This window comes from Octopus bimaculoides, chromosome 7 (assembly GCF_046866305.1).
Source record: "Octopus bimaculoides isolate indiv1 chromosome 7, ASM4686630v1, whole genome shotgun sequence".
NCBI classification, from domain to species: Eukaryota; Metazoa; Mollusca; class Cephalopoda; order Octopoda; family Octopodidae; genus Octopus; species Octopus bimaculoides.
Genome location: NC_142934.1, coordinates 22,119,768 through 22,143,002, shown reverse-complemented (window position 1 = coordinate 22,143,002; position 23,235 = coordinate 22,119,768). Strand labels below are relative to the sequence as shown.

Sequence of the window (23,235 nt, the reverse complement as noted above, 5' to 3'; positions counted from 1 at the left end):
TTCTAATTCTTGCATGAATTGTTGTGGGATGACTTAGGCTTGGTGAGGGTTGTTTAGGGGTTTATTTAGGCTTACATGTGTGTTGTTGGCCGTTTTGTAAAATGTGGCAGTTTGAGTATGTCACAACCTCTGTTATTTTGATTCTTGCTCGGTGGTTGTGAGACAGTATAGCTAAATGGTTATGGTGCTGAGATTTGGATAAACACATAGTTTGTGTATTCAAACCTAACCACTGCCACTGTAATGTATCATTGCATAAAATTGGCTGTACTATCTTCAGAAAGTGGGAATAGAAGATAGACCCAGTCCAAAGTAGAACAGATTCATGCAAAAGTGTATATTAGTAGACCGGTTTAATCCAAGCCAATGTTTTGAGGAAAAAGTGTAGAATTTGCACGCAAGATGTGAATAAATTACTACAAAACAAAAATAAAGCAACTGGTTCAACTTTTGTTAATAGTTGATTCCATCTAGTTCTGCTTCAACCAACATGTTCTAATATGGCACTAGAGAATTGATAAGTAAGGAAGCCACTGTATCATGGTAATAGTTCTACCTTTTATCTTCTACAGCAGGTTCTAAGCACTGTAATTTCCCACATGACAAAGAATTGCATTGGTCAGCCAGTTCCAAAACACATGATACTCCAAGAACCATATTAATCTTGTTTACATTCATTTTGAAGGAATTGAGGAATTCTCTAATGTAAGTGAGAGAAACAATAACCTCTTCATCTATAATTAATTTCCGTTCTGTAATTGAATCACTGTGGAGGCGCAATGACCCAGTGGTTAGGGCAGCGGACTCGCGGTCGGAGGATCACGGTTTTGATTCCTAGACCGGGCGTTGTGTGTGTTTATTGAATGAAACACCTAAGCTCCACGAGGCTCCAGCAGGGGGTGGTGGCGACCCCCTGTTGTACTTTTTCGCCCCCAACTTTCTCTCACTCTTTCTTCCTGTTTCTTGAGTAACGCTGCGATGGACTGGCGTCCTGTCCAGCTGGGGGGGGGGGGAAACACATACACCATAGAAACCGGGCCCATGAGCCTAGCTAGGCTTTGAAAGGGCGAGATAAATTGAATCATTACAGGACTGGGCATTTTTAACTAGGAAAACTTTCAATGGGACATTAATAGTTAGTTTCTATTATCAGTATGTTAGGTGTACGCATAGAGTGGATGACCAACATTTTCAAAGAACACTTAAATGATCTATTCTTTACAATCCAGGACGACCCTATACCACAGCAGATAATGATGACACCAACATCAAACTGACTGAACTGTAAGTTTACAGCTGAAATACTCCAGACAATATTGCCCCAGCATGACCACAGAAACCAGAAAAACTAAAGCCATCTTGTCTTTCTATATGTCCATGGTTACATTTACTTTGTCATTTTTTTCTTTAAAATGACAGAGAATGATTTCAGAGTGATTTAGCTGATATTTCTAGCTGTGAAGGCAACTATGTAGTGGTCTCTCATTGGGTTGTCATTAAACAGATTAAACAATAATGTAAGAAACTCCATAGTTGACAGCAAAAGTTTCTTCCTCAGTTTCAAGGTTAGTTTTTGTTCAACATATTAGTGTTACATGCAGGTGTTTACCAAGCAAGCATGGCTACATGCGGTATATATAAAACTAGGTTAATTGCAGGTAATAACAACAAAGAAGTTCAAAAGCCAGCATTGATAAGATGGAATAGTAATCACGCTGAGGTGTATCCAGTGACCTGGTAAGTAACAGATACATAGTTCAAATCATGCCAGGGAGCCTATTTTTCAGTCTTATCTGAAGCTGTTTTTTTTTTTGTTTTGTTTTGTATTATTTTAATAGCTTAGTTAGAAGAGGAAGGGATAGCAAACATGACCCTTTTCAGGGCTCGTGAGCCTTATGGGAAGAAGGGAAGAAGTTATCCAAAGATTAAAACCTGACCCAAATGCTTGCAACAGAGTGGAGCCTGGTAAAGACACCTAAAGTGCTAGGCAAGGGCAATAAATTTTGTCTACCAACCAAAAATAGGAATAATCCCTTCAGTGGGCTTCCACACAGTTTCCATCACCCAATTATCATTCCTATAGCCTTGGTTTACTTTCACCCAATGTTATAGCAGAAAACACTTGCTTGCCAAATATGCCCTAAAGTAGGATTGAACCTGGAATCATGTAGTTTCTAAGCAAATATCTGAAACACACAAGCATCCACACCTGAACTTATGTTTAATGTAAATATCATTTACATTAAAACCTTAGCAGTTAATTTGTAATTTGAATTATGGGGTTATTTTTCACTGCATACTGTGAACCAACATGGGACCCACTGCTATGTTGGCCATTAACAGAATGTCAAACAATAAATATTTGTTTATTGTTGGCACTCCGTCGCTTACGATGTCGAGGGTTCCAGTTGATCCGATCAACGGAACAGCCTGCTCATGAAATTAACGTGCAAGTGGCTGAGCACTCCACAGACACGTGTACCCTTAACGTAGTTCTCAGGGGATATTCAGTGTGACACAGTGTGACAAAGCTGACCCTTTGAATGACAGGCACAACAGAAACAGGAAGTAAGAGTGAGAGAAAGTTGTGGTGAAAGAGTACAGCAGGGTTCGCCACCATCCCCTGCCGGAGCCTCGTGGAGCTTTAGGTGTTTTCGGTCAATAAACACTCACAACGCCCAGTCTGGGAATCGAAACCGCGATTCTATGACCGCGAGTCCACTGCCCTAACCACTGGGCCATTGCGCCTCCACGCCAAACAATAAATATATTCTTTTAGCTTCATCAGTGGATCAGTTTTTCCTCTTTTCTGTCTCACATATTAACTCTATATTGGCTAATGTCTTTGATATTAACCTTATTGATACAAACCTGCCTAATTCTAAGACACAAAGTTCATATTTTGAAGTGATCTAAATTAAAGTCTTCCATAAAAATTTCATGTTAATTAAGTTTTAAACACCAACTTTGAAATGACAAAATTATTTTGCTAATTCTTCATTATTTTCAAAACTAATTGCAACAAAAGCAATATATATTTCAACATTCATATGATCACAAAAGGGCTAACATCATTTTATCTGGCTTCATTTTTATGTTTGTTTTTCCATGCTTAGTAAAGAGCTATGATAGAAGATGCTTGCCCTAAATACTGCACAGTAGGACTGAACCTGAAACCACATGGTTGCAAAACGATCTTAACAGTTATACAACATATAATATAAGCAGCAATACTATTGCTTTGTAAAAATGCAAAACCTTGTTCTATTTTAATATTATATCGCAGTTTTCAGACCATTAACCTCATAATGTAGAGGTATATATTTACAATATATACACCTACAATACATTCCAATAGGTTCTACCTCCATACAAGTCTAATAAGTACAAAGAATGGAATGCAGAGTTTGATCTCAGTGGAATTTGAACTCGAAACATGAAGCTGGTAGAAATGCTGTTAAGCATTTTGTCCAGCATGCTAATGATTCTGCCAGCACAGCACCACCACCATAATAATAATAATAATAATGATAATCATCATCATCATCGTCGTTTAACGTCCGCTTTCCATGCTAGCATGGGTTGGACGATTTGACTGAGGACTGGTGAACCAGGTGGCGACACCAGGCTCCAATCTGATTTGGCAGAGTTTCTACAGCTGGATGCCCTTCCTAACGCCAACCACTCCGAGAGTGTAGTGGATGCTTTTATGTGCAACCGGCACGAGGGCCAGTCAGGCGGGTACTGGCGATGGCCATGCTCGAAATGGTGTATTTTACGTGTCACCTGCACAGGAGCCAGTCCAGCGGCACTATCATAATAATAATAATAATAATAATAATAATAATAATCCTTTCTACTAAAGGCACAAGGCTTGAAATTTTTGGGGAGGGGGGTCTAGTCAATTACATCGACCCCAGGGTTCTATTGGTACTTAATTTATCGACCCCCAAAAGGATGAAAAGCAAAGTCGATCTCGGTGGAATCTGAACTCGGAATGTAAAGATGGACAAAATGCCGCTAAGCATTTTGCCAAGTGTGCTAATGATTCTGTCGGCTCACTGCCTTAATAATAATAATAATCCTTTCTACTATAGGCACAAGGCCTGAAATTTTGGGGGAGGGGAAAGTCAATCACACCAACCCCAGTATTTTACTGGTATGTAATTTATCGACCCTGAAAGGATGAAAAGCAAAGTTGACTTTGGTTGAATTTGATTAATAATGATAATAATAATAATTTTGGCGCAGGGCCTGCAGTTTTTAGGAATGGGGGGTGCGGAAGTTGATTACTTAACTGATACTTTATTTTGCTGAGCCTGAAGGGATGAAAGGCAAGTTGACTCAATAGGACTTGAGTTCAGCATATATTGTTGGCACACCGTCACTTACGACGTCAAGGGTTCCAGTTGATCCGATCAACGGAACAGCCTGCTTGTGAAATTAACATGCAAGTGGCTGAGCACTCCACAGACACGTGTACCCTTAACGTAGTTCTCAGGGGATATTCAGCGTGACACAGTGTGACAAGGCTGACCCTTTGAATTACAGGCACAACAGAAACAGGAAGTAAGAGTGAGAGAAAGTTGTGGTGGAAGAGTACAGCAGGGTTCGCCACCATCCCCTGCCGGAGCCTCATGGAGCTTTAGGTGTTTTCGCTCAATAAACACTCACAACGCCCGGTCTGAGAATTGAAACTGTGATCCTATGACCGCGAGTCCGCTGCCCTAATCACTGGGCCATTGTGCCTCCACTCAGCATATATAGAGCCAGAATAAATGCCACAAAGCATTTTGTCGCTTACCACCTTAAATAATGATAATAAACATAACAATAACAGTAGCAATTCATTTAAGATATCTAGTGTCCTACTTAATACTCAGTTCAAAGAAGTACATATACATAATAGTTGTGTAAGTTAGTAGCAAACACACTACTATATAGTCTGTTTTTAGTGGTTAAGGTCAACCAAGCATATTAAATTAAAAAATTTATCTCAAGGCTAAGAGCCCATTAGGCTGGAGCTTGTTGTGGTTTCTGTGGTATTTAAGTGACTGAGAGTAATCCCAGGTACCCACCAAAACCTTAAAAAGGACAACTGTCCTTTGCAAAGCTAATCTCAATCCTACCCATTACTGCTCTTCCTAGTACTCGTTTTTAGCTGAGTGGATTGAAGCAATGTTAAATGAAGTTTCTTGCTCAAGGATGTAATGTACCACTTGGTCCAGGAATCAAACACATAACTTAACTATTATGAGCACCATAGCCAATATACTACATACCTTCACAACTAAGTATAATAGGTGGTTTTAATTAACACGTTAACCACCACATATGCATCACTGGTGATACATTTTCGTAATTTGAGAAAATATTTTATTCTGTATTTCTGACATGGTTCTGAGGATATCTAAATAACACGAGAGCTAAATATTAAAGATTAATTATGAAATATTGTAGAAATGCAAAAAAAAAAAAAGAATAATAATTAATTAAATTTCCTTGTAATTAAACAGTATACAGTGTGACCACATGAAACATGTGGCTTTACCAGTAAGTTCCCATAACAGGCTGTAATGGTTAACATGTTAAATTTCTATTAACCATTTTTGAAAACTTAATGAGATCTAAGAAGAATGGACATAGAGATTGAATTAAATCTTTTAGAACTCACTGAACCTTTTGATACCAACTACTTGAAACTACCCTTGGTTCTATACTCTCTCTTTTACTTGTTTCAGTCATTTTTGACTGCGGCCATGCTGGAGCACCGCCTTTAGTCAAGAAAATCGACCCCAGGACTTATTCTTTGTAAGCCTAGTACTTATTCTATCGGTCTCTTTTTGCCGAACCGCTAAGTTACGGGGACGTAAACACACCAGCATCGGTTATCAAGCGATGTTGGGGGGACAAACACAGACACACAAACACATATATATATATATATATACATATATATGACAGGCTTCTTTCAGTTTCCGTCTACCAAATCCACTCACAAGGCTTTGGTCGGCCCGAGGCTATAGTAGAAGACACTTGCCCAAGGTGCCATGCAGTGGGACTGAACCCGGAACCATGTGGTTGGTAAGCAAGCTACTTACCACACAGCCACTCCTGCGCCTATGATACAAATCCTCCATTTTAAATCATCTAAATTAAAAGTTTACTTCAAAATTTCAAATATCAGCTTAATAATGAAAGTTATTTTACTAAATACATCATCGTTTTCAAAATTAACTGAAACAAATGTATTTCAATAGAAATACAATAATAAAAGGGTTGAAGGAAATCAACTAAGTTTGTTCATCAAGTTGTTAAGGTGAAGGCAGGATTATCAGTATAGTTTGTGTACCAGGTACCTGTACTCTATGCTGTCTTAAAGCATGGGTGCACTGGGCAGTTGTCCAGGGGCCCTGAGGATCTAGTGGCCCAATGTGAATCTATATATGCTATGGCTTGCTGTCAATAAATAATAATAATAGAGGCCCTTATACATTGCTTTGAGCAGGATCCACTCTCAGGTCCTTGTGATGAATGTACTCCTTAATTCTCAGATGACTACTGTTAATCTGGTGTTAATTTAGCAATAAATAGATAGATAATATGGTGGTGGTGGTGGTGGTAAATATTGTTGTTATTTATGTTAGGCATAAATGAATAGACCTCTGATCAAGGACATTCCAGCCATGACCATGTGAAAGCCATTGATATCAGTCCCCACTTTCTATCTCTCTTTACAGATGACAGTGAGATAATCACTTGCTGGATATACTAACCTCTCTCTATCCCTCTCTACCTTAACCCTTTAGCATTTAAACCGGCCAAAAGTATTCTGCCTGTTTTATGTTCAAACTGGCAGGATCTGGTCTCTCGCACCAACCCTACAATATTGTTTTAAAAATTAACAGCTACCTCATCAAAATCTCATAGCTACAAGATAATGTATGATTAGTTCAAAACAATGTGGATGAAAAACCATTAATTTTGGCAGAATAATGCGAACACAAAAGGGTTAAATAACTCAATTACAAGAGATGGTCATTTGGCAGTCCTACTAATCTCTCTATGTCATTTTCTTCCACTTTAGATAACTGTAGGACGATCACTTGTCAGATATACTAACCTCTCTTGCCTTCTTCCTCCCCACTCTGTCTCTATACTGTAGGTGACACCATCTCAAGAGATGGTTACTTGTTAGTCCTATTACTTTGTAATCTCTCTTTCAACCACTTGCTCAAAGATACATGCGTCGAGATAACTCTTCTGGACACATATCTGGCCTAGTAGTTAGAGCATTGAGATCATCATCATAAGGTCATGTGTTCAATTCCTGGAAAAGCATTTTGTCTGTGAACAAAACACAGCACTTCACATTGCTCCAGCTTATTCAGCTGGAAATAATTACCAGCCAAATCTTAGTGCATCGTTTTCATTCCTCTAGCTTTCACATCCTTAATGCTTTACTAGATCAAGGTTGGGAAAACTGAGAGGGGATCTATGTCTGTTCATATCTAAATAATCACCTTAAAACAATTAGCAACAGTATAGTAAAATCTACTATGTTATATTCACTTGTGTGTAATGGCTAAGCTGTGGAGGCGCAATGGCCCATTGGTTAGGGCAGCGGACTCGCGGTCATAGGATTGCAGTTTCGATTCCCAGACCGGGCGTTGTGAGTGTTTATTGAGCGAAAACACCTAAATCTCCACGAGGCTCCGGCAGGGGATGATGGCGAACCCTGCTGTACTCTTCCACCACAGCTTTCTCTTACTTCCTGTTTCTGTTGTGCCTGTGATTCAAAGGGTCAGCCTTGTCACACTGTGTCACGCTGGATATCCCCGAGAACTACGTTAAGGGTACACATGTCTGTGGAATGCTCAGCCACTTGCACATTAATTTCATGAGCAGGCTGTTCCATTGATCGGATCAACTGGAACCCTCGTCATAACCAACGGAGTGCCAACAACAACAATGGCTAAGCTATTTTAAGGCATGTTTGAGGAAGATTGAGCTGCTAATTTTAGCATGTCTAGCGGCTGCAGAGATGTTTCTTCCACAGTTCTCAAAAGATGGGTTATAAGGGCAAGTATTTTGTAACAAATAGTTTCAGACTTAAGATGAGTGACAAACCTCTCCAGGTGAACATGCTAATCAATAATTGCATTTTTTGTGGGGAGATCTGAGAGCAAGGTGAACTGGAGCAAGTGGAATTAAGTAGGAAAAAAATATCTATTGAAGATTTTGAACTCAGAACCCATGAACTGGGAGTCAAATACTCAATCATCTTGGCTAGTTTAGTCTACATATCTAGAATTGAGAGACAGAGAGAGAAAAGACAAAAGCTTAAGAGAAAGAGTGAAAGAAAGACAGACATAACAGAGAGAGAGAGAGAGAAAGAGAGAGACTAACTAAATTTGCTGTGATGAAGGCTAATTTTGTTATTTAATCTGTTTATCATTTAATCTATTTACTATCATATATAAGTATGTGTGTGTATGTATGCTGCTGTTTGAGGATTAAATCAGTAGTTAGACATTGGTAATAACTGTGATAAGTGGTGGGTGCTGGTGTTGGCAAGATATTACCAAAATTACTCTGCCCTTGGCTTACATATCTGGTTTGACTTATATTCCTTTAGGGGCACCTAGCATAACTTCACCCCAGCCAATCAGAGAGCCCGTACATAATCACTTAACCTACCAACAATAGCCACTTCAAATTGCACCTGACTATCTTTTAAAAAAAAGACACATTATAACATAGTTCTGATATGCTGCATCTGAAAATGAAAAGACAGGTTGATCATGGCCAGAAAACCTTCCATCATAATTCCACTCAATCAGAACTGACTTGGAGTTAAACAATACTGTCACTCAAGCCAAAGAATATTCAACGGTGACTATCTTAGGAGTCATCAAGCACCAAAAGATGTTTCTGTGGTACTCATCTTTTTTTTTTTGTAAGTTATAATTTAATCAGAGGAGGAAGGGGCAGTGCCTACAGTCTTTGCAGCAAGCCATTCTCTAGAGTGGTGAGACTGATTTGGCTGACGCCAAGTTTGAAAATCTGTTAGTCAATATCTACAGGAAAAAAACAAAAACATGAATAGGAAGTGAATAGAGATCTAATTCCCAGTTTCTCTGACATATAAAGATCGAATCCAAACAGACTATCAAAAAATCTGTAGTGTACCCATTAATCCTTCTATGAACATTTTCATTGGAGTATTTCATAGTTGTGACATATCCAAATTAGCTGTGGGTACTTAAGGATAGACAGATACTCAATAATCATTCATACTTATTATTGGCATTGAGTGAGAAAACGCATGTGATCATGTCTTGTATGAATTTGGGGGCTTGCCTGGATATAGGTTTGTTTGAGTTGGACTTATCAGGAGATAAGAGCAGTGCCCATGACCCTTTACAGGGTCCCTGAGACAGGTGAGAGACAAGGAGGAAGGTATTTTCAAATCAGAGACCTGAACCAAATGCTAGCAACAGAATGGATTCCACTTAAGGCATCCAAGCTATAAGTTTGGTTAGTCCACATTACTCAGTAACAAGAAAGGACCAGTTTCTCTGACAAATATGTATTCCTCCCTGGATGGGACACCAGTCCATCACAGGATTAATCACTTTTACCAGCTGAGTGGACTGATGTGAAATGAAGTGTCTTGCTCAAGAACACAATGCATCGCCTGGCCCAGGATCCAAACCACAAGCTTACGATCATAAATCCAACATCCTAACCACTAAGGCATGCACCTTCACCAAGCTATAAGGGGGTGGTGTTAAACTGAGATATGGATTAAATCTAATCACCCAATTACACAATGGCAGGATTTGAACTTGGAATGCAAAGAGTAAGAACAAATACTGCAAAGAATCTAGTCTGATGTTCTTACAGTTCTGCCAATCTACTACCCTATATTGGTACTTTCTTCTTTATCAACCCCAAAAGGATGCAAGACAAAGTTGATCTTAGTGGAATTGGATTTAGGGGCTTATTTTTATATGGGTTTTGCATGAAATGAAAGAGAAAATACTAAGTTGTAAGGGAAGGTTCATTAATTTCATAGTAACTGTGTACTTGTGTGTTGTTGATGATATATGATAGAGGGTTTTGACATATAGTTACATGGGTTGAACTAATGTAATAAATAGGTTGGTTGCCAGTGTTTCATTGATTTCTTCAGAACTCAATATATTTTACAGACAGTAGTGATTGACAGTAAAATATAGGAACCTGTGGATAACAGTAGTGGCCAGTAGATATTGGTGGACATCTGTATGGAACAGTTAGTAGATCTCTGTACAAGAGATGAGATATTGATAGACAAGTGTAGGGGAGAAAAGTAGATAGATGTGAGCTGTGTGGATGAGGTGGGAATACAGTTGTATGGGAATGGGAGTAGAGAGATATATGGGAGTGGGGTGAGGCACCAAATGTATGGGTTCCTTATTGGTCGGATGAATGCAGTCAGAAAATGTTGTATACCAGTCAATGAAGGTCAGTAAATTCTGATTAATGGACAAAAGGCACCATTATAGGGACAGGACCCCAAAACCAATATGTTTTTGTTGATGTACTCACCTCGCAGGTTTTGGTTTTCTTTATTCATTCGAATTAAAAGCAGAGTTTCTTGTATGGCTTTCCTCCAGCGAGCTCGGGCATCCATTGTTGGTCGACAACTGACTGCCTCTTGTGATGGAGATTCATCTAAGCTATCTGTAATAGACAGGAGAGGGAAAGAGATTAGTAGGACCAATAAGTAACCATCTCATATTGGATAATGTAGTCCTAGATACACTATGGCTGAAGGACATATTAGATAATGTATTCTGAGGCACACTGTGATTGAAGGACACATTGGATAATGAAGTGTAACCTCCTAGTCACACTCTAGTCACTGTGACTTCACAAGTTTCAATGTTTTGCAAACAACTTGCACATACAAGCACTAGCAGTCAAAAGCTCAGCATATTGAAAGCCAGCAAGTGTATGGGGTCATCAAGAGAGAATGCGTGTTATACTCCTAGACCTGTATTTATACCACAGTCAATGATATCCATAACCCCCTGTTTACACCATAGTCAATATATTTCTAGCCATAGCCACTAATCTATCACTAGACATAGTTACTAAACTACTACTAGCTCCACATACACAATATTAAATACAATATGAAAGTAATAGAACTCATCAACAACAGCCAGTAAGCTGATCCTTGAACTGTATGAAAAAAAAAAATTAAAAGATTGAGCTAAGGACAATAACTCAAACAAATCAAGGATGTATGTTATTCCATGCTATAAGGGGCATCAGCAACTGCTCTTAGCTCAGTTTATATATTTTTATTGTTGAAGTATTGCCTTATGGAAATAACAAATGTAGAAAAATTTCAATGAATTGAAATCCTCCTTTTAAGTGGATTAAAAGATAGTGCCTAAAGGTATTCCCTGCATGTTAGTGACTCACAAAGAGAAAGGGAGATAATTTTAATAAATTGATTTAAAAAAAACAAACAAATAAATCAGAAATTTAGTTTTTGTGCGTTTGTTATAATAATAATAATAACAACATTACTCACCCCTTTTTCACACCCTTGATACACAGCTAATACCAAACCCACTTACAGTACTAATTATGTTACCAAGATAACAGAGTCTATCTACTACAGCCAGTAAGTAAGCCATTCCTTGAATAATTAGATTGCTATTATGTGGTTTAAAAGCTAAATAACAGTAGCCACTACTACTACTACTACTACCACCATCATCACAATCATAAGCAAAACATCACTTAACATCCTACCATAATATACCCCTCCTACCACTTTTTGAAAATGATAAGGAATAGTTTGAGGCAGGTTTCTGCTAAATTTAGCTGGTCAAGCAATTGTGTACAGACCCCTAATTTGCTCCTGACTATTCTATAAACATAGCTTTCATCATGAGCCAATGAGGAAGATTATGTAGTAGTAGAATGATCTGCTAGAAATGGGCACAAAATCTCCAGATTATAACCCTGCCATCTTAATGAAGGAAAGACACAATACTGGATAATGTAGTTCTAGATATCCAAGGTTTGAATAAAATACAGAATGGTCTCTCTCTCTCTTTTACTCTTTTACTTGTTTCAGTCATTTGACTGCGGCCATGCTGGAGCATCGCCTTTAGTCGAGCAAATCGACCCCAGGACTTATTCTTTGGAAGCCTAGTACTTATTCTATCAGTCTCTTTGCTGAACTGCTAAGTTACAGGGACGTAAACACACCACCATTGTTTGTCAAGCAATGTTGAGGGGGACAAACACAGACACACAAACATATACATACATACACACACACATATATATATATATATATATATATATATATATATATATATATATATATATATATATATATATATATATATATATATATATATATATATATGTATATATATATATATATATATATATATATATATATATACGACAGGCTTCTTTCAATTTTCGCCTACCAAATCTACTCACAAGGCTTTGGTTGGCCCGAGGCTATAGTAGAAGACACTTGCCCAAGGTGCCACGCAGTGGGAATGAACCCGGAACCATGTGGTTGGTAAGCAAGCTACTTACCACACAGCCACTCCTGCGCCTATAGCAGAAACATCTTTAATCATAAGTCTGCTCAGTTAAGGCTGATTGGGACTATATGGTAACAACCTGCCACCATGTCAAACAAAGGGAAGCATGGGAGAGATTTTATTATATGTGGGTAGAAAGGAGATAAGCAAATTGATAAGTTACTTACAAGGACGTGTACTGTCGGTTGGTGTGACAACTCGGTTAAAAATGGCATGTCGCCAGGATCCTCTGCGTGTCGGTGTTGCCATAACGGAACTTTGGTCATCAAAGGATGAACAAACTGAAGACGAAGCGCTCTCAGGGGACAGCTGAGCCATACTGCTGCCAGAGATGAGAAACCTAGAGAAAATAGAGAAATCATAGCTGACATGGTGTTTATATATAGGAGGAAAGCAGGGAATGAAAAAGAGATAGAGTGAGAAGTGAGAGAGATAGCTAGATAGAGACAAAGATAATGACATCTATTAAAAGATAACAGAGAGAGAGAGAGAGAGAGAAAAAGATGAAATGAGAGAAAGGAGGGAATAAGGAATGACTGTGTGTGGGAGTTATAGAAAATGTTTATAAAGTTGAAAGAGGAAGGAGAGAGAAATCGAGAAAGTTCACAAATGGAAAAATTTGCTGGATTAATAGACAAAAAAATATTGTTCAATTAACTGGCAACAAAAATGTTCTCCGATCAACAGGCATCAAAAAGTTCCTTGACTAACTAGGATTTAAAATGTCAGCCTAACATGTAACAAAAAGGTTGCAAGTGAACAAACCTACAAAATGTTGCTAGGTTAGCAAGTAGCAAAAAGTTTCCAGTTAACAAACAGCAAAAAAATTGCTAGGTTAACAGAAAACACAAAACATTACCTTTAACTTAGGCAACATTTTATGTCAGTTTAACAGGTAACAAAAGTTGTCAATGCAACAGAATAAAAGCTGCTAATCTACAAGATACCGTAATACAAATGGTTATTAATTCAGAAAAGTGGGGAAATTAAAGCTCATTTTTGCAGACACCAAAGGTTGTTACATTAATTTACAGGTAATCAATTTTGCAAATCAAAGGTTTGACAGTCAAAATAGTTAATCCAAGGAGCAGCTGAAGTTTCTAATCAGAAAAATTGACAAAATTCTTTCTTATTGAAAACATTGACAAAGTAAAAAAAAATGCTAATCCCCAAAAGCATTAAAATATTGCTATTTAATCTCAAAGGATAGAAAAGCACTGGTGCTAACCCAAATGACTGAAAAAAAAACATTGTTGCTAATCTAAAAGACTTGTAAAATGTAGCTGCAAATCTATGAGATTGAAAATGTTAATATAACAAGTTTGGAGGAGAAGAGGAAACAAAATTATAGCTAAGAGGATTGAAGAGAATATTGCTGCTAACCCAAAAGATTGGTGGGATGGTGGGCATTGTTGCTAATTCAATAGACCGGAAATAAAAATAGGAAAAAAACACAAAAAAAAACCATTGTTGCTAACCCCAAAAACATGGAGAAGAAAGAAAACATCATTGCTAAGCCAAAGGATCGACAAACACTGCTAATATATATAAAAAAAAAATTTTAATTGCTGATAATGCAAAAAATTGAAAAGCATTGTTGCTAATGCAAAAAGTTGCAAAACAATTCAGAAGACTGAAAAAAACCCATTGTTCAACCAAAAGATTGAAAAGTATTGTAACTAAACCAGTTATAAAACTAAACATTGAAGCAACAGAAAAGATGGCAAGTTCAAGAAACCACTCCAAGATGCAGATCTATAATGTCCTCCAGTTTTTATGCTTATTATGACATTAATACAGATTGTGTTTACTTCATCAAAGGAAGATGAATTGAAGTACTTTGATGTTGAGCTCTCCAAACTCATGGAAGAATATGAACTTAACACTGGAAGATTATAGAAGCCTCATCGATCACACAGTGACTATTTCCCTCTCAATAAATTGCTAACTCTTGGTATGGTACCTATTTGACTGCCAAGTAGACTAAGCCATTGAGAGTTGTGTTGTTCTTTAGTCCAAGGTCAACATTGGTTGAACAAAGCTGTGACTAAAATATTCCAGCTATGAATATCTAAGGCTGCTTTATTTAATGTATCCTTCCTTGTTTAAGACGGTAGGGTTCAGTTTGATGTAAATTTAGTAGTTATTTCTAGCAAGTTGAATGACTATATAGGAATTCTCTTGTTGACTTTAATGTTGTTATTTAGACCCTGTTCAAAAGTGTTTGAAACAAGCAATGATCAGGGGGTGCTTCAACTGTAGCTACCCAGATGTGAGGGAGATTTGGTTGCTATTTCTACAGATACTTTGATGTTGTTATTCCCAGATAATCCCAAGACAGTCTGAATGGTAGAAGCATTCAGTCTGTGGTCTAATATAGCAACCCAATCAAGTGAAAGATATTATGAGCTAGTGAGAGAGACTTTGTAACCACTTGATTTGTTAGAAATAGGAGTCAAATTTTCTTGCCATCTTAAGAAAAATATAAGGACACAAGAATAATATAGTTCTAGATACGTCTAAAACACAGGACGGTCATGGTTGGAATGCCTTTGATGATAAGCTTGTTCAGTGGAAGCTGACTTGGGGAAAACAAGAATAATAACTGCAAATAAGTGTCAAATAAACAGAACTATGCCAATGAATCCAAGCTGGTTGACTGATAAAAGTATATTGTTTCATGGTACATGGGACCTATTTTACAACTACACTGACTGAGCCATTTATAGCTGGATGTTTTTTCTCTAGATACAGCAGTGACTGGTGCTAACCAAAGCACCTCCTCAACCTAAGCAACACTAAAGAAATGTTATTCTGAGACACATTGTCAGGGACAGGATACTGTCTCATGACAGAAAGAATAAAATTTAAGTCTTTAATTTTTTGACTCCAAACTGTCCATTTTCTATTGCTTATATTTAAATTAAAACTTGCCACCATATTTTTATATAAAAACTCATTGTTCAGTTAGATTCCAAATACTGAGTTACTGATAATGTCTTACAAAGGCATATGGCCAGAAATTTAAGGGGTAAAGAGAACAGTTCATTACATCAACTCCTATACTTGACTGATATCCTATTTTATCAACCACCACAAAAGGATAAAAGGCAAAGTTGATCTTGGCAGAATTTGAACTCAGAGCATAACGAATCAGAACAAATACTGCAAGGTATTTTTTTTTTTGATGCTTTAATGACTCTGCTAATCCAAGCCTGCTCTTAAAATACCAGTTAATTATTTATTAAATCCTAGCTAATACTTGATTATTTTCAAAATTAATTATACATACAGGTAGTGCTCTCTTAAGGCATAGGTAAAATGTTCAGTTACCAGACGGGGAGGGATTTTGCATGTATAGGCCCATGGGTACAGTGATAAGTTACCTGGGAAACCCCTGTTATGTCTAGGAGTTAATGGGTAGGAGCTAATGGGTAGTTACCCCATAGAAACATGTCTAAGGGACCAAGGAAACCCTCATATGTCTAGGGGCCCATGAGTACAGACAGTGGTTACTTGGGGAAATCCAGACATTTTTAAGGGCTCATGGACACAGTGATCAGTAAACTGAGGAAACCCTCATGTGTCAAGGAGCCCAATGCTAAGTTTTGTATACAGGGGTTCTGTATGTAGGGACTCACATGGGCATTGCTTTTTCCGGGCAGGAGAAGGTATAATGCTATTTATAGAACCCTGTACATAGGCAGTGTATTCCACTGGAAATACGGTAATGAAAGGGTTAAACCTATAGCTGATTGGTTGACTGAGATAGTTGTTTGTGGGGGATGCACCTATTTGTTTACTGGTTTCATTGGACTGTGGCCATATTGGGACACTGCACTGAGGGAGTTTAGTTGAAGAAATTGATTCTAGTACTCATTTTTTAAATATGGGACCTATTTTCTCATTCTCTTTTGCTGAACTGTTATGTTACATTGATGTAAACAAACCAACACGTATTGTCGAGCACTGGGAGTGGGGGAGAGAATGGACACACACACACACAAGGATTCCACACATTTTGGTCAAACAAATTAACTTCCAAGGCATTGGTCATCTTGGTGCTATAGTAGAAGACACTTGCCCTAAGGTACTGTGCAGTGGGACTGAACTTGAAACCCCATGGCTGTGAAGCAAGCTTCTTAACCACACAGCCATGCCTGTGCCTAGTTGTATTTCTGTGATAGCAACAGAGGGATATTGAGAATTTCAGGCAGCTACAATACAATTTAAGTGGATGAAATGTCCAAATGTCAGTTGCGAAACTTAAACCCTGCCAAATTAACTCATTAACAAGGTAACAAGTTAATGAGAGAGCTCCTTCTGAGGTCGATTGAAATGCTAGAAATAGAAGCCAAATCTCTCTCAAATAACATCCCACTGTCATTGTTTTAAACAGACATAAGAATGGATGGAATATCAGTGTCATTTTAGGGTCCAAGCTGGTCAAACAGTTCCTTGTGTGATTAGTTGAAGTGCTAGAAATACAAGCCAAATCTCTCTCAAAACACATCCTATTATTGTGGATGCAGACAGACAAGACTAAGAATGGCTGAAGTATCAATTTTTCAGATGAGGGACCAAAACCCTGTCCAAATTAATTAACTAGGAAGGTAACAAGCCAGTGAGAGAGTTCTTCTTGCAAGGAACTGAAATGCTAGAAACAGCAGTCAAATCTCTCTCAAATCACATCCTACCTGCATGGATCCAGACAGACAGAAGACTGTAAAAATGGACAGTGTGTTGAAATGTCAGCTTATATAGACTGGCATCTTCCACCAAATCAACTAGCAGAGATAGTTATGAGGTAGGAATGTACCTATGTTAGTAGTCCCAGCTGGATGGCTGTACGAGCAACAACAAAAATACAAAGACATCACTGGTGATGTCAATAATAATTCCAGACAGTCTCAAGTTGGTCTGAATGGGTTTACTTGTTTGAGCAGTTAAACAGATAAAACAACAAGCATTCATTAAAGAGGCTGAACATCACCAATACACTCTCTCCCTGAATGTCCTTGACAACACAGTACATAACAGAGATTAAAGTCGTTGCCTAATAAGGAGATGACATGGCTCAAGGAAAGGTGGATGTGGGGGAGAAAGGGGAGATACAGATAGATAAATAGTATATATATATATATATATATATATATATACTCTTTTATTCGTTTCAGTCATATTTGACTGTGGCCATGCTGGAGCACCGCCTTTAGTCGAGCAAATCGACCCCAGGACTTATTCTTTGTAAGCCTAGTACTTATTCTATTGGTCTCTTTTTGCCGAATCACTAAGTTACGGTGACGTAAACACACCAGCAACGGTTGTCAAGCAATGTTGGGGAGGACAGACACAGACACACAAACATATATATATATATATATATATATATATATATATATATATATATATATATACATATATACGACGCGCTTCTTTCAGTTTCCGTCTACCAAATCCACTCACGAGGCTTTGGTCGGCCCAAGGCTATAGTAGAAGACACTTGCCCAAGGTGCCACGTAGTGGGACTGAACCCAGAACCATGTGGTTGGTAAGCAAGCAACTTACCACACAGCCACTCCTGCGCCTATATATATACATACATATATATATATATATATATGATGTAATAATTTTAGTGGTGGGTAAATAGTTTGGTTTTAGCCATCAGCTATAATATTTCTTACTCTTCCTTGTTCTTTGAAATTGCAATGACCTCCATGCTACCATCACCAAGCCTAAAACAATCCTCTCCCGACCACCATCATCAGACTACTAACTGTTGCATAACATTGCAGCCATCACCAAACACTAGTTCCACCATCAACCACATTCCTGCCACCAACTTCAACCACCTGCTTAAGCTCCCCCCCCCACCGTCTCCAACTTTACTATCATCACTATCATCAATACTGCTTGTACCACCACCACCACCACGTCACACTGTCTTCATTTTTGTAATAATTAGTGTTATCTTAAGTTGTAGAAATGTAAACAAATGCATGGTTTTTAGTCATAGTGGAGGTGGGGACGCTGGTGGTGGTGATGGCGATGGTGATGTTTGATGACACTGGCGGTGGAGGCAGTGGTTTAAAAATAGTGATAGTGGTTGTGGTAATGATAGTGATGGTAGTGGTGGTGGTGATGACTGATGTAAACAGAGAGAGGGAAAGAAAGAGGAAAAACACAAGGGAAGAAAGAAAGGGAGAATAAGTAGATAAGAAAAAACATAAAAATAAAGATATTTATGAAGGATTGTAGAGAGGAAAGAAAGACAGAAGGTTTTGAATTGTAAAATATAAGTGTAATACAATGTTCTTATAATAATAATAATAATAATAAAAGGCACAAGGCCTGAAATTTTGGGGGAGGGGACGAGTTGATTAGATCGACCCCAATGCTTCACAATTTATCGACCCCGAAAGGATGAAAGGCAAAGTTGAAGATGAGTTACAACAAAAATTCTACATATCAGGTTTGCTTATGAGTTGTTTGACCATAACCAGTTGAACATGTCCCTTCATGGCTGATGATATGTGCATCTCTGATCATGAAAAAGAAGTAGTTGTGGGGCATCATAGTCATGGGTTAAGAGAAATTCTTTGGGGTTTGAATAGTTCACCACTGGAAACATGGGTCTTTCATTCAACATCCTTAAACAAGCTTTATTCAGGGACCTTTTTGAGTGGGATAGGCTTCTCAACTTGGAGAAAATTCTAACTGGGCCTTGCTTACAAGATCATGTGTTGTTTATCTTGATATGAGATCACCATGTCGTGCACATATGTTTATGATGCATGTGCCTGGTGTACCCTTATCAGACAGGCAGTCATGATAGGTATTTCGGGCTTCGTATATTTGTACTCCAGTGTCACTTTGATGGTATGCACTGCTCTCCCACTCAATAATAATAATAATCCTTTCTACAATAGGCACAAGGCCTGAAACTTTTGCGGGAGAGGGCTAGTTGATTACATCGCCCCTAGTCCTTGACCTGATACTAATTTTATTGACCCCAAAAGAATAAAAGGAAGAGTGGATCTTGACAGAATTTGAACTCAGAACATAAAGACAGATGAAATGCCACTAAGCATTTTGCCCAGCATGCTAACGATTCTTCTAGTTAGCCAAAGAAAAAAAGAACTACCTCCATTTGGTTCAGTTTGTATGAATGATATGAAGGGGAAATTGGTAATATCTTTAATGTATGGATTTATAAGCTTCTTTTACATTGACTGAGTTAAAAGATTCCTTAAGGTGCATTGATTTGACCGATTAAAACCTGTACTAACCACAAATCTAGCCAGGCTTTTATTCTGATTGTATGCTAGTGACATGTATATTTTACAGAATATTTCAAAATTAAAATGTAATATTTTTTATAAAATGGACAATTGATGTGAATGTGTATGTCTAAGCATTGCCACAGCTGATGTTTGATATCTCTGAACTATAATTTACAAATCTGGATAAGTTTCTATGTCTTGAGATGACAAGAAATGCTGCTCTTTGAAGAAAAAAACCCTTAAACATTTAAATCTTTCACTTTCTATCTTTTTCTTTTCCGTAAAAAAAAAAAAAAAAAATCTTTGCTTGAAATTGCAATACTCACATCTCCACCCAATATAATATCATCTAATAGAAGGAATATACTCACATGTGCTTCATTGGACTTGTGGCATTTTCTGCCTGCCGCCTGCTGTTGTCCTCTTTGTAGAGGGTGTAATTATTGTCCTTGTTAAGGTTCGCTGGAGGGAAATTCTGTTTTGTCACCCTAGCTGTTGACATTGGAATTGCTCCCACAGTTGAGCTGCGAGGCCGAATCTCAGCTTTTGGAGAGTCCGGCGGTGTTGGTAGCCGAAACTTGCGTTCCTTGGACATTGGAGAAGCAGACGGTGACAACTCAGGTGTTGTCGGAGCAGAAGAATCCTGAAATGGAAATAAAATAACTGGTACAGAATTCTGTTTAGACTTTCATAATGTCAAAGCAGAATGACTCTGAGGTTCAGATGTAAGGTTACAGATCTCATGGTTAGGAGTTCAAACTTTACTACAGTCATTATATTTTGTTTCATTTTAAAAACATATAAATCTGCTTAATACAGAATAATATAGAGGCTACACTCATTTCTTGTTGTCCCTGTTAAGACCCAGGCCAGCCCTGGTTGAGCAGACCAATAATCAGAGCTATTTCAAACCATGATCATCACTCCAGCCTTCTTTTTAATTTGGCACAATGTTTACGAGTTTGAAGGTGTATGTAACAGAATCACAAGCTGTCAAAATGTTTCCACCCCATAATGGTATAATTCTATATACTTGATTCAATCTATGAGGCTGAAATACTGATACCATTGCTTATTTATTCCCATTGTTTGGAATTCATCCTACATTATCTTGTAGCCATGAGATTTTGATTATATGACTTTCTTTTATTCTTTTACTTGTTTCAGTCATTTGCCTGCAGCCATGTTGGAGCACCACCTTAAAGGGTTTTAATTGAAGAAATCAACCCCAGGACTTATTCTTTGTAAGCCTAGTACTTATACTATTGGTCTCGTTTGCTAAACCATTAAGTTATGGGGATGTAAACACACCAACATCAATTGTCAAGTGATGATAGGGGCACAAACACAGACACAGACACACACATAGATATATACATATATATATGATAGGCTTCTTTCAGTTTCTGTCAACCAAATCCACTCACAAGGCTTTGGTTGGCCTGAGGCTATAGTAGAAGATACCATGCAGTGGGACAGAACCCAGAACCATATGGTTGGGAAGCAAGTTTCTTACCACACAGCCACAATATTGTAGAATAGGTGTAAGAAGCTGGATCTGGTTAGTTTGAACATAAAACAAATATTTTGGGCAGATATGGCTGGTTTAAATGCGAAGGGGTTAAAATAAATATTTATGCTATATGCTGCTGCTCTCATAATTGTTTCAACATCCATTAATCCATACTTGTGTGGGTTACACAGAATTTACTGAGGCAGATTTTCTACAGTTGGATGTCAATTTTGTCAACAACCCTCACAGGTTTCATATAAAGACAAACTGTCCATGAATGGAGTGCCTTTGATCACAGAATTCTTGGTCAGAGGTGACCTGTGGCTAAACAACAAGAGGTGTAAGAAATAGTCTGCGGAAGGTGGAGGGGAGTAGGGAGAACAGCAAGTTCATACTGTTACAAACAGCACCCAATACTTCATGTTGGAAAGTGCAGACACTCAAGGATCAAACAACAACAACATCAACAATTGTTGTTGTTGGCACTCCGTCGCTTACGATGTCGAGGGTTCCAGTTGATCCGATCAACGGAACAGCCTGCTCGTGAAATTAACATGCAAATGGCTGAGCACTCCACAGACACGTGTACCCTTAACGTAGTTCTCGGGAATAATCAGCGTGACACAGTGTGACAAGGCTCACCCTTTGAATTATAGGCGCAACAGAAACAGGAAGTAAGAGTGAGAGAAAGTTGTGGTGGAAGAGTACAGCAGCGTTCGCCACCATCCCCTGCCGGAGCCTCGTGGGGTTTTAGGTGTTTTTGCTCAATAAACACTCACAACGCCCGGTCTGGGAATCGAAACCGCGATCCTAGGACCGCGAGTCCGCTGCCCTAACCACTGGGCCATTGCGCCTCCACACCATCAACAATAGGGCAGTAATAAAATAAGTAAAAAATTGCAGCTACGCACGACTGAATAAGCTGCCCAGCTACTTTCACTGTCCGTTGTTCCACTTCGTTGACGAAAGGCCTCCCTTGCTTCATCCTTTTTACGACCCTGAAAAACAGAAAAATTCAAAATTCAACCACAACAACAACAACAACAAAGATGTCACAAAAGAAAGAAAAAAAAATGCTACTCCTGACATACCTAATATTCTTTTTCCTCTTTACAATTCTTTCATTATTCACCTTTCTGTCTTATTGTATTTTCCAGCATACAAGTTGCAATTTTTCAATCCAAAAATTTTGCAGCCACCAAAATGGTAGATCAACTTATACATAAACACAACTTTGGAGGGCCAGATATTCCATGTGAGATGCAACAGAATTTGGAAAGATAGTGACAATGTTTGGATGTTTACACTATATACTATGGTGACTTGTATGCCAAAAAATATGTCTTGCTTTGTGTACTGTGTACTATGCGTGTACTTCTAGCTTTCAATGCTGTTTTTCTTTACTTGTCTTATACGACTGCTTTCCGTCCCCTTTTTTAACCTTTACCAACAAATTCTAACGCATCTGGGCACTGTATACAATAAACTCATTATTGCATCTAAAACTTGAGTGTTTATCTTTAAATATTTTTTATTTCCATGATTATTATTTTTTTCCTTTTTATTTGTTTCAGCTATTCAGACTATGACCATGCCTTGAAGAATATTTAGCTAACTGAATTGACTCCAGTAATTCTTTTTTAAAGTCCGGTACTTCTCCTATTGGTGTCTTTTGCTGAACCGCTAAGTTATGGTGATGTAAACACACCAACACCAGTTGTCATGTGGTGACAGGCGACAAACACAGATACACACACACATACACGACAGGCTTCTTTTTGTTTCAGTCTATTAAATCCATGCA

The 23,235-nt window shown here is 38.1% G+C and overlaps 1 protein-coding gene and 1 long non-coding RNA gene across 8 annotated transcripts in view; one reads left to right on the top strand and one right to left on the bottom strand.

Annotated features, from left to right (window-relative positions):
• LOC106879533 (TBC1 domain family member 4) overlaps positions 1-23,235 on the bottom strand; it is a 203,185-nt gene that overhangs the window by 37,661 nt on the left and 142,289 nt on the right. For all 7 annotated transcript variants that reach the window (XM_089354972.1, XM_089354973.1, XM_089354976.1 and 4 more), the window contains exons 8-11: positions 22,343-22,429; positions 20,290-20,561; positions 12,800-12,972; positions 10,597-10,731 (exon numbers count right to left, since the gene is read on the bottom strand). In XM_089354972.1, the coding sequence (XP_089211098.1) occupies positions 10,597-10,731; positions 12,800-12,972; positions 20,290-20,561; positions 22,343-22,429 (667 nt within the window). The remainder of the gene's footprint in view (positions 1-10,596; positions 10,732-12,799; positions 12,973-20,289; positions 20,562-22,342; positions 22,430-23,235) is intronic.
• LOC149134602 (uncharacterized) lies at positions 1,254-22,936 on the top strand. The gene is made up of 3 exons (XR_016242562.1): positions 1,254-1,737; positions 21,086-21,162; positions 22,589-22,936. It is a non-coding gene; the product is annotated as an uncharacterized LOC149134602 (long non-coding RNA).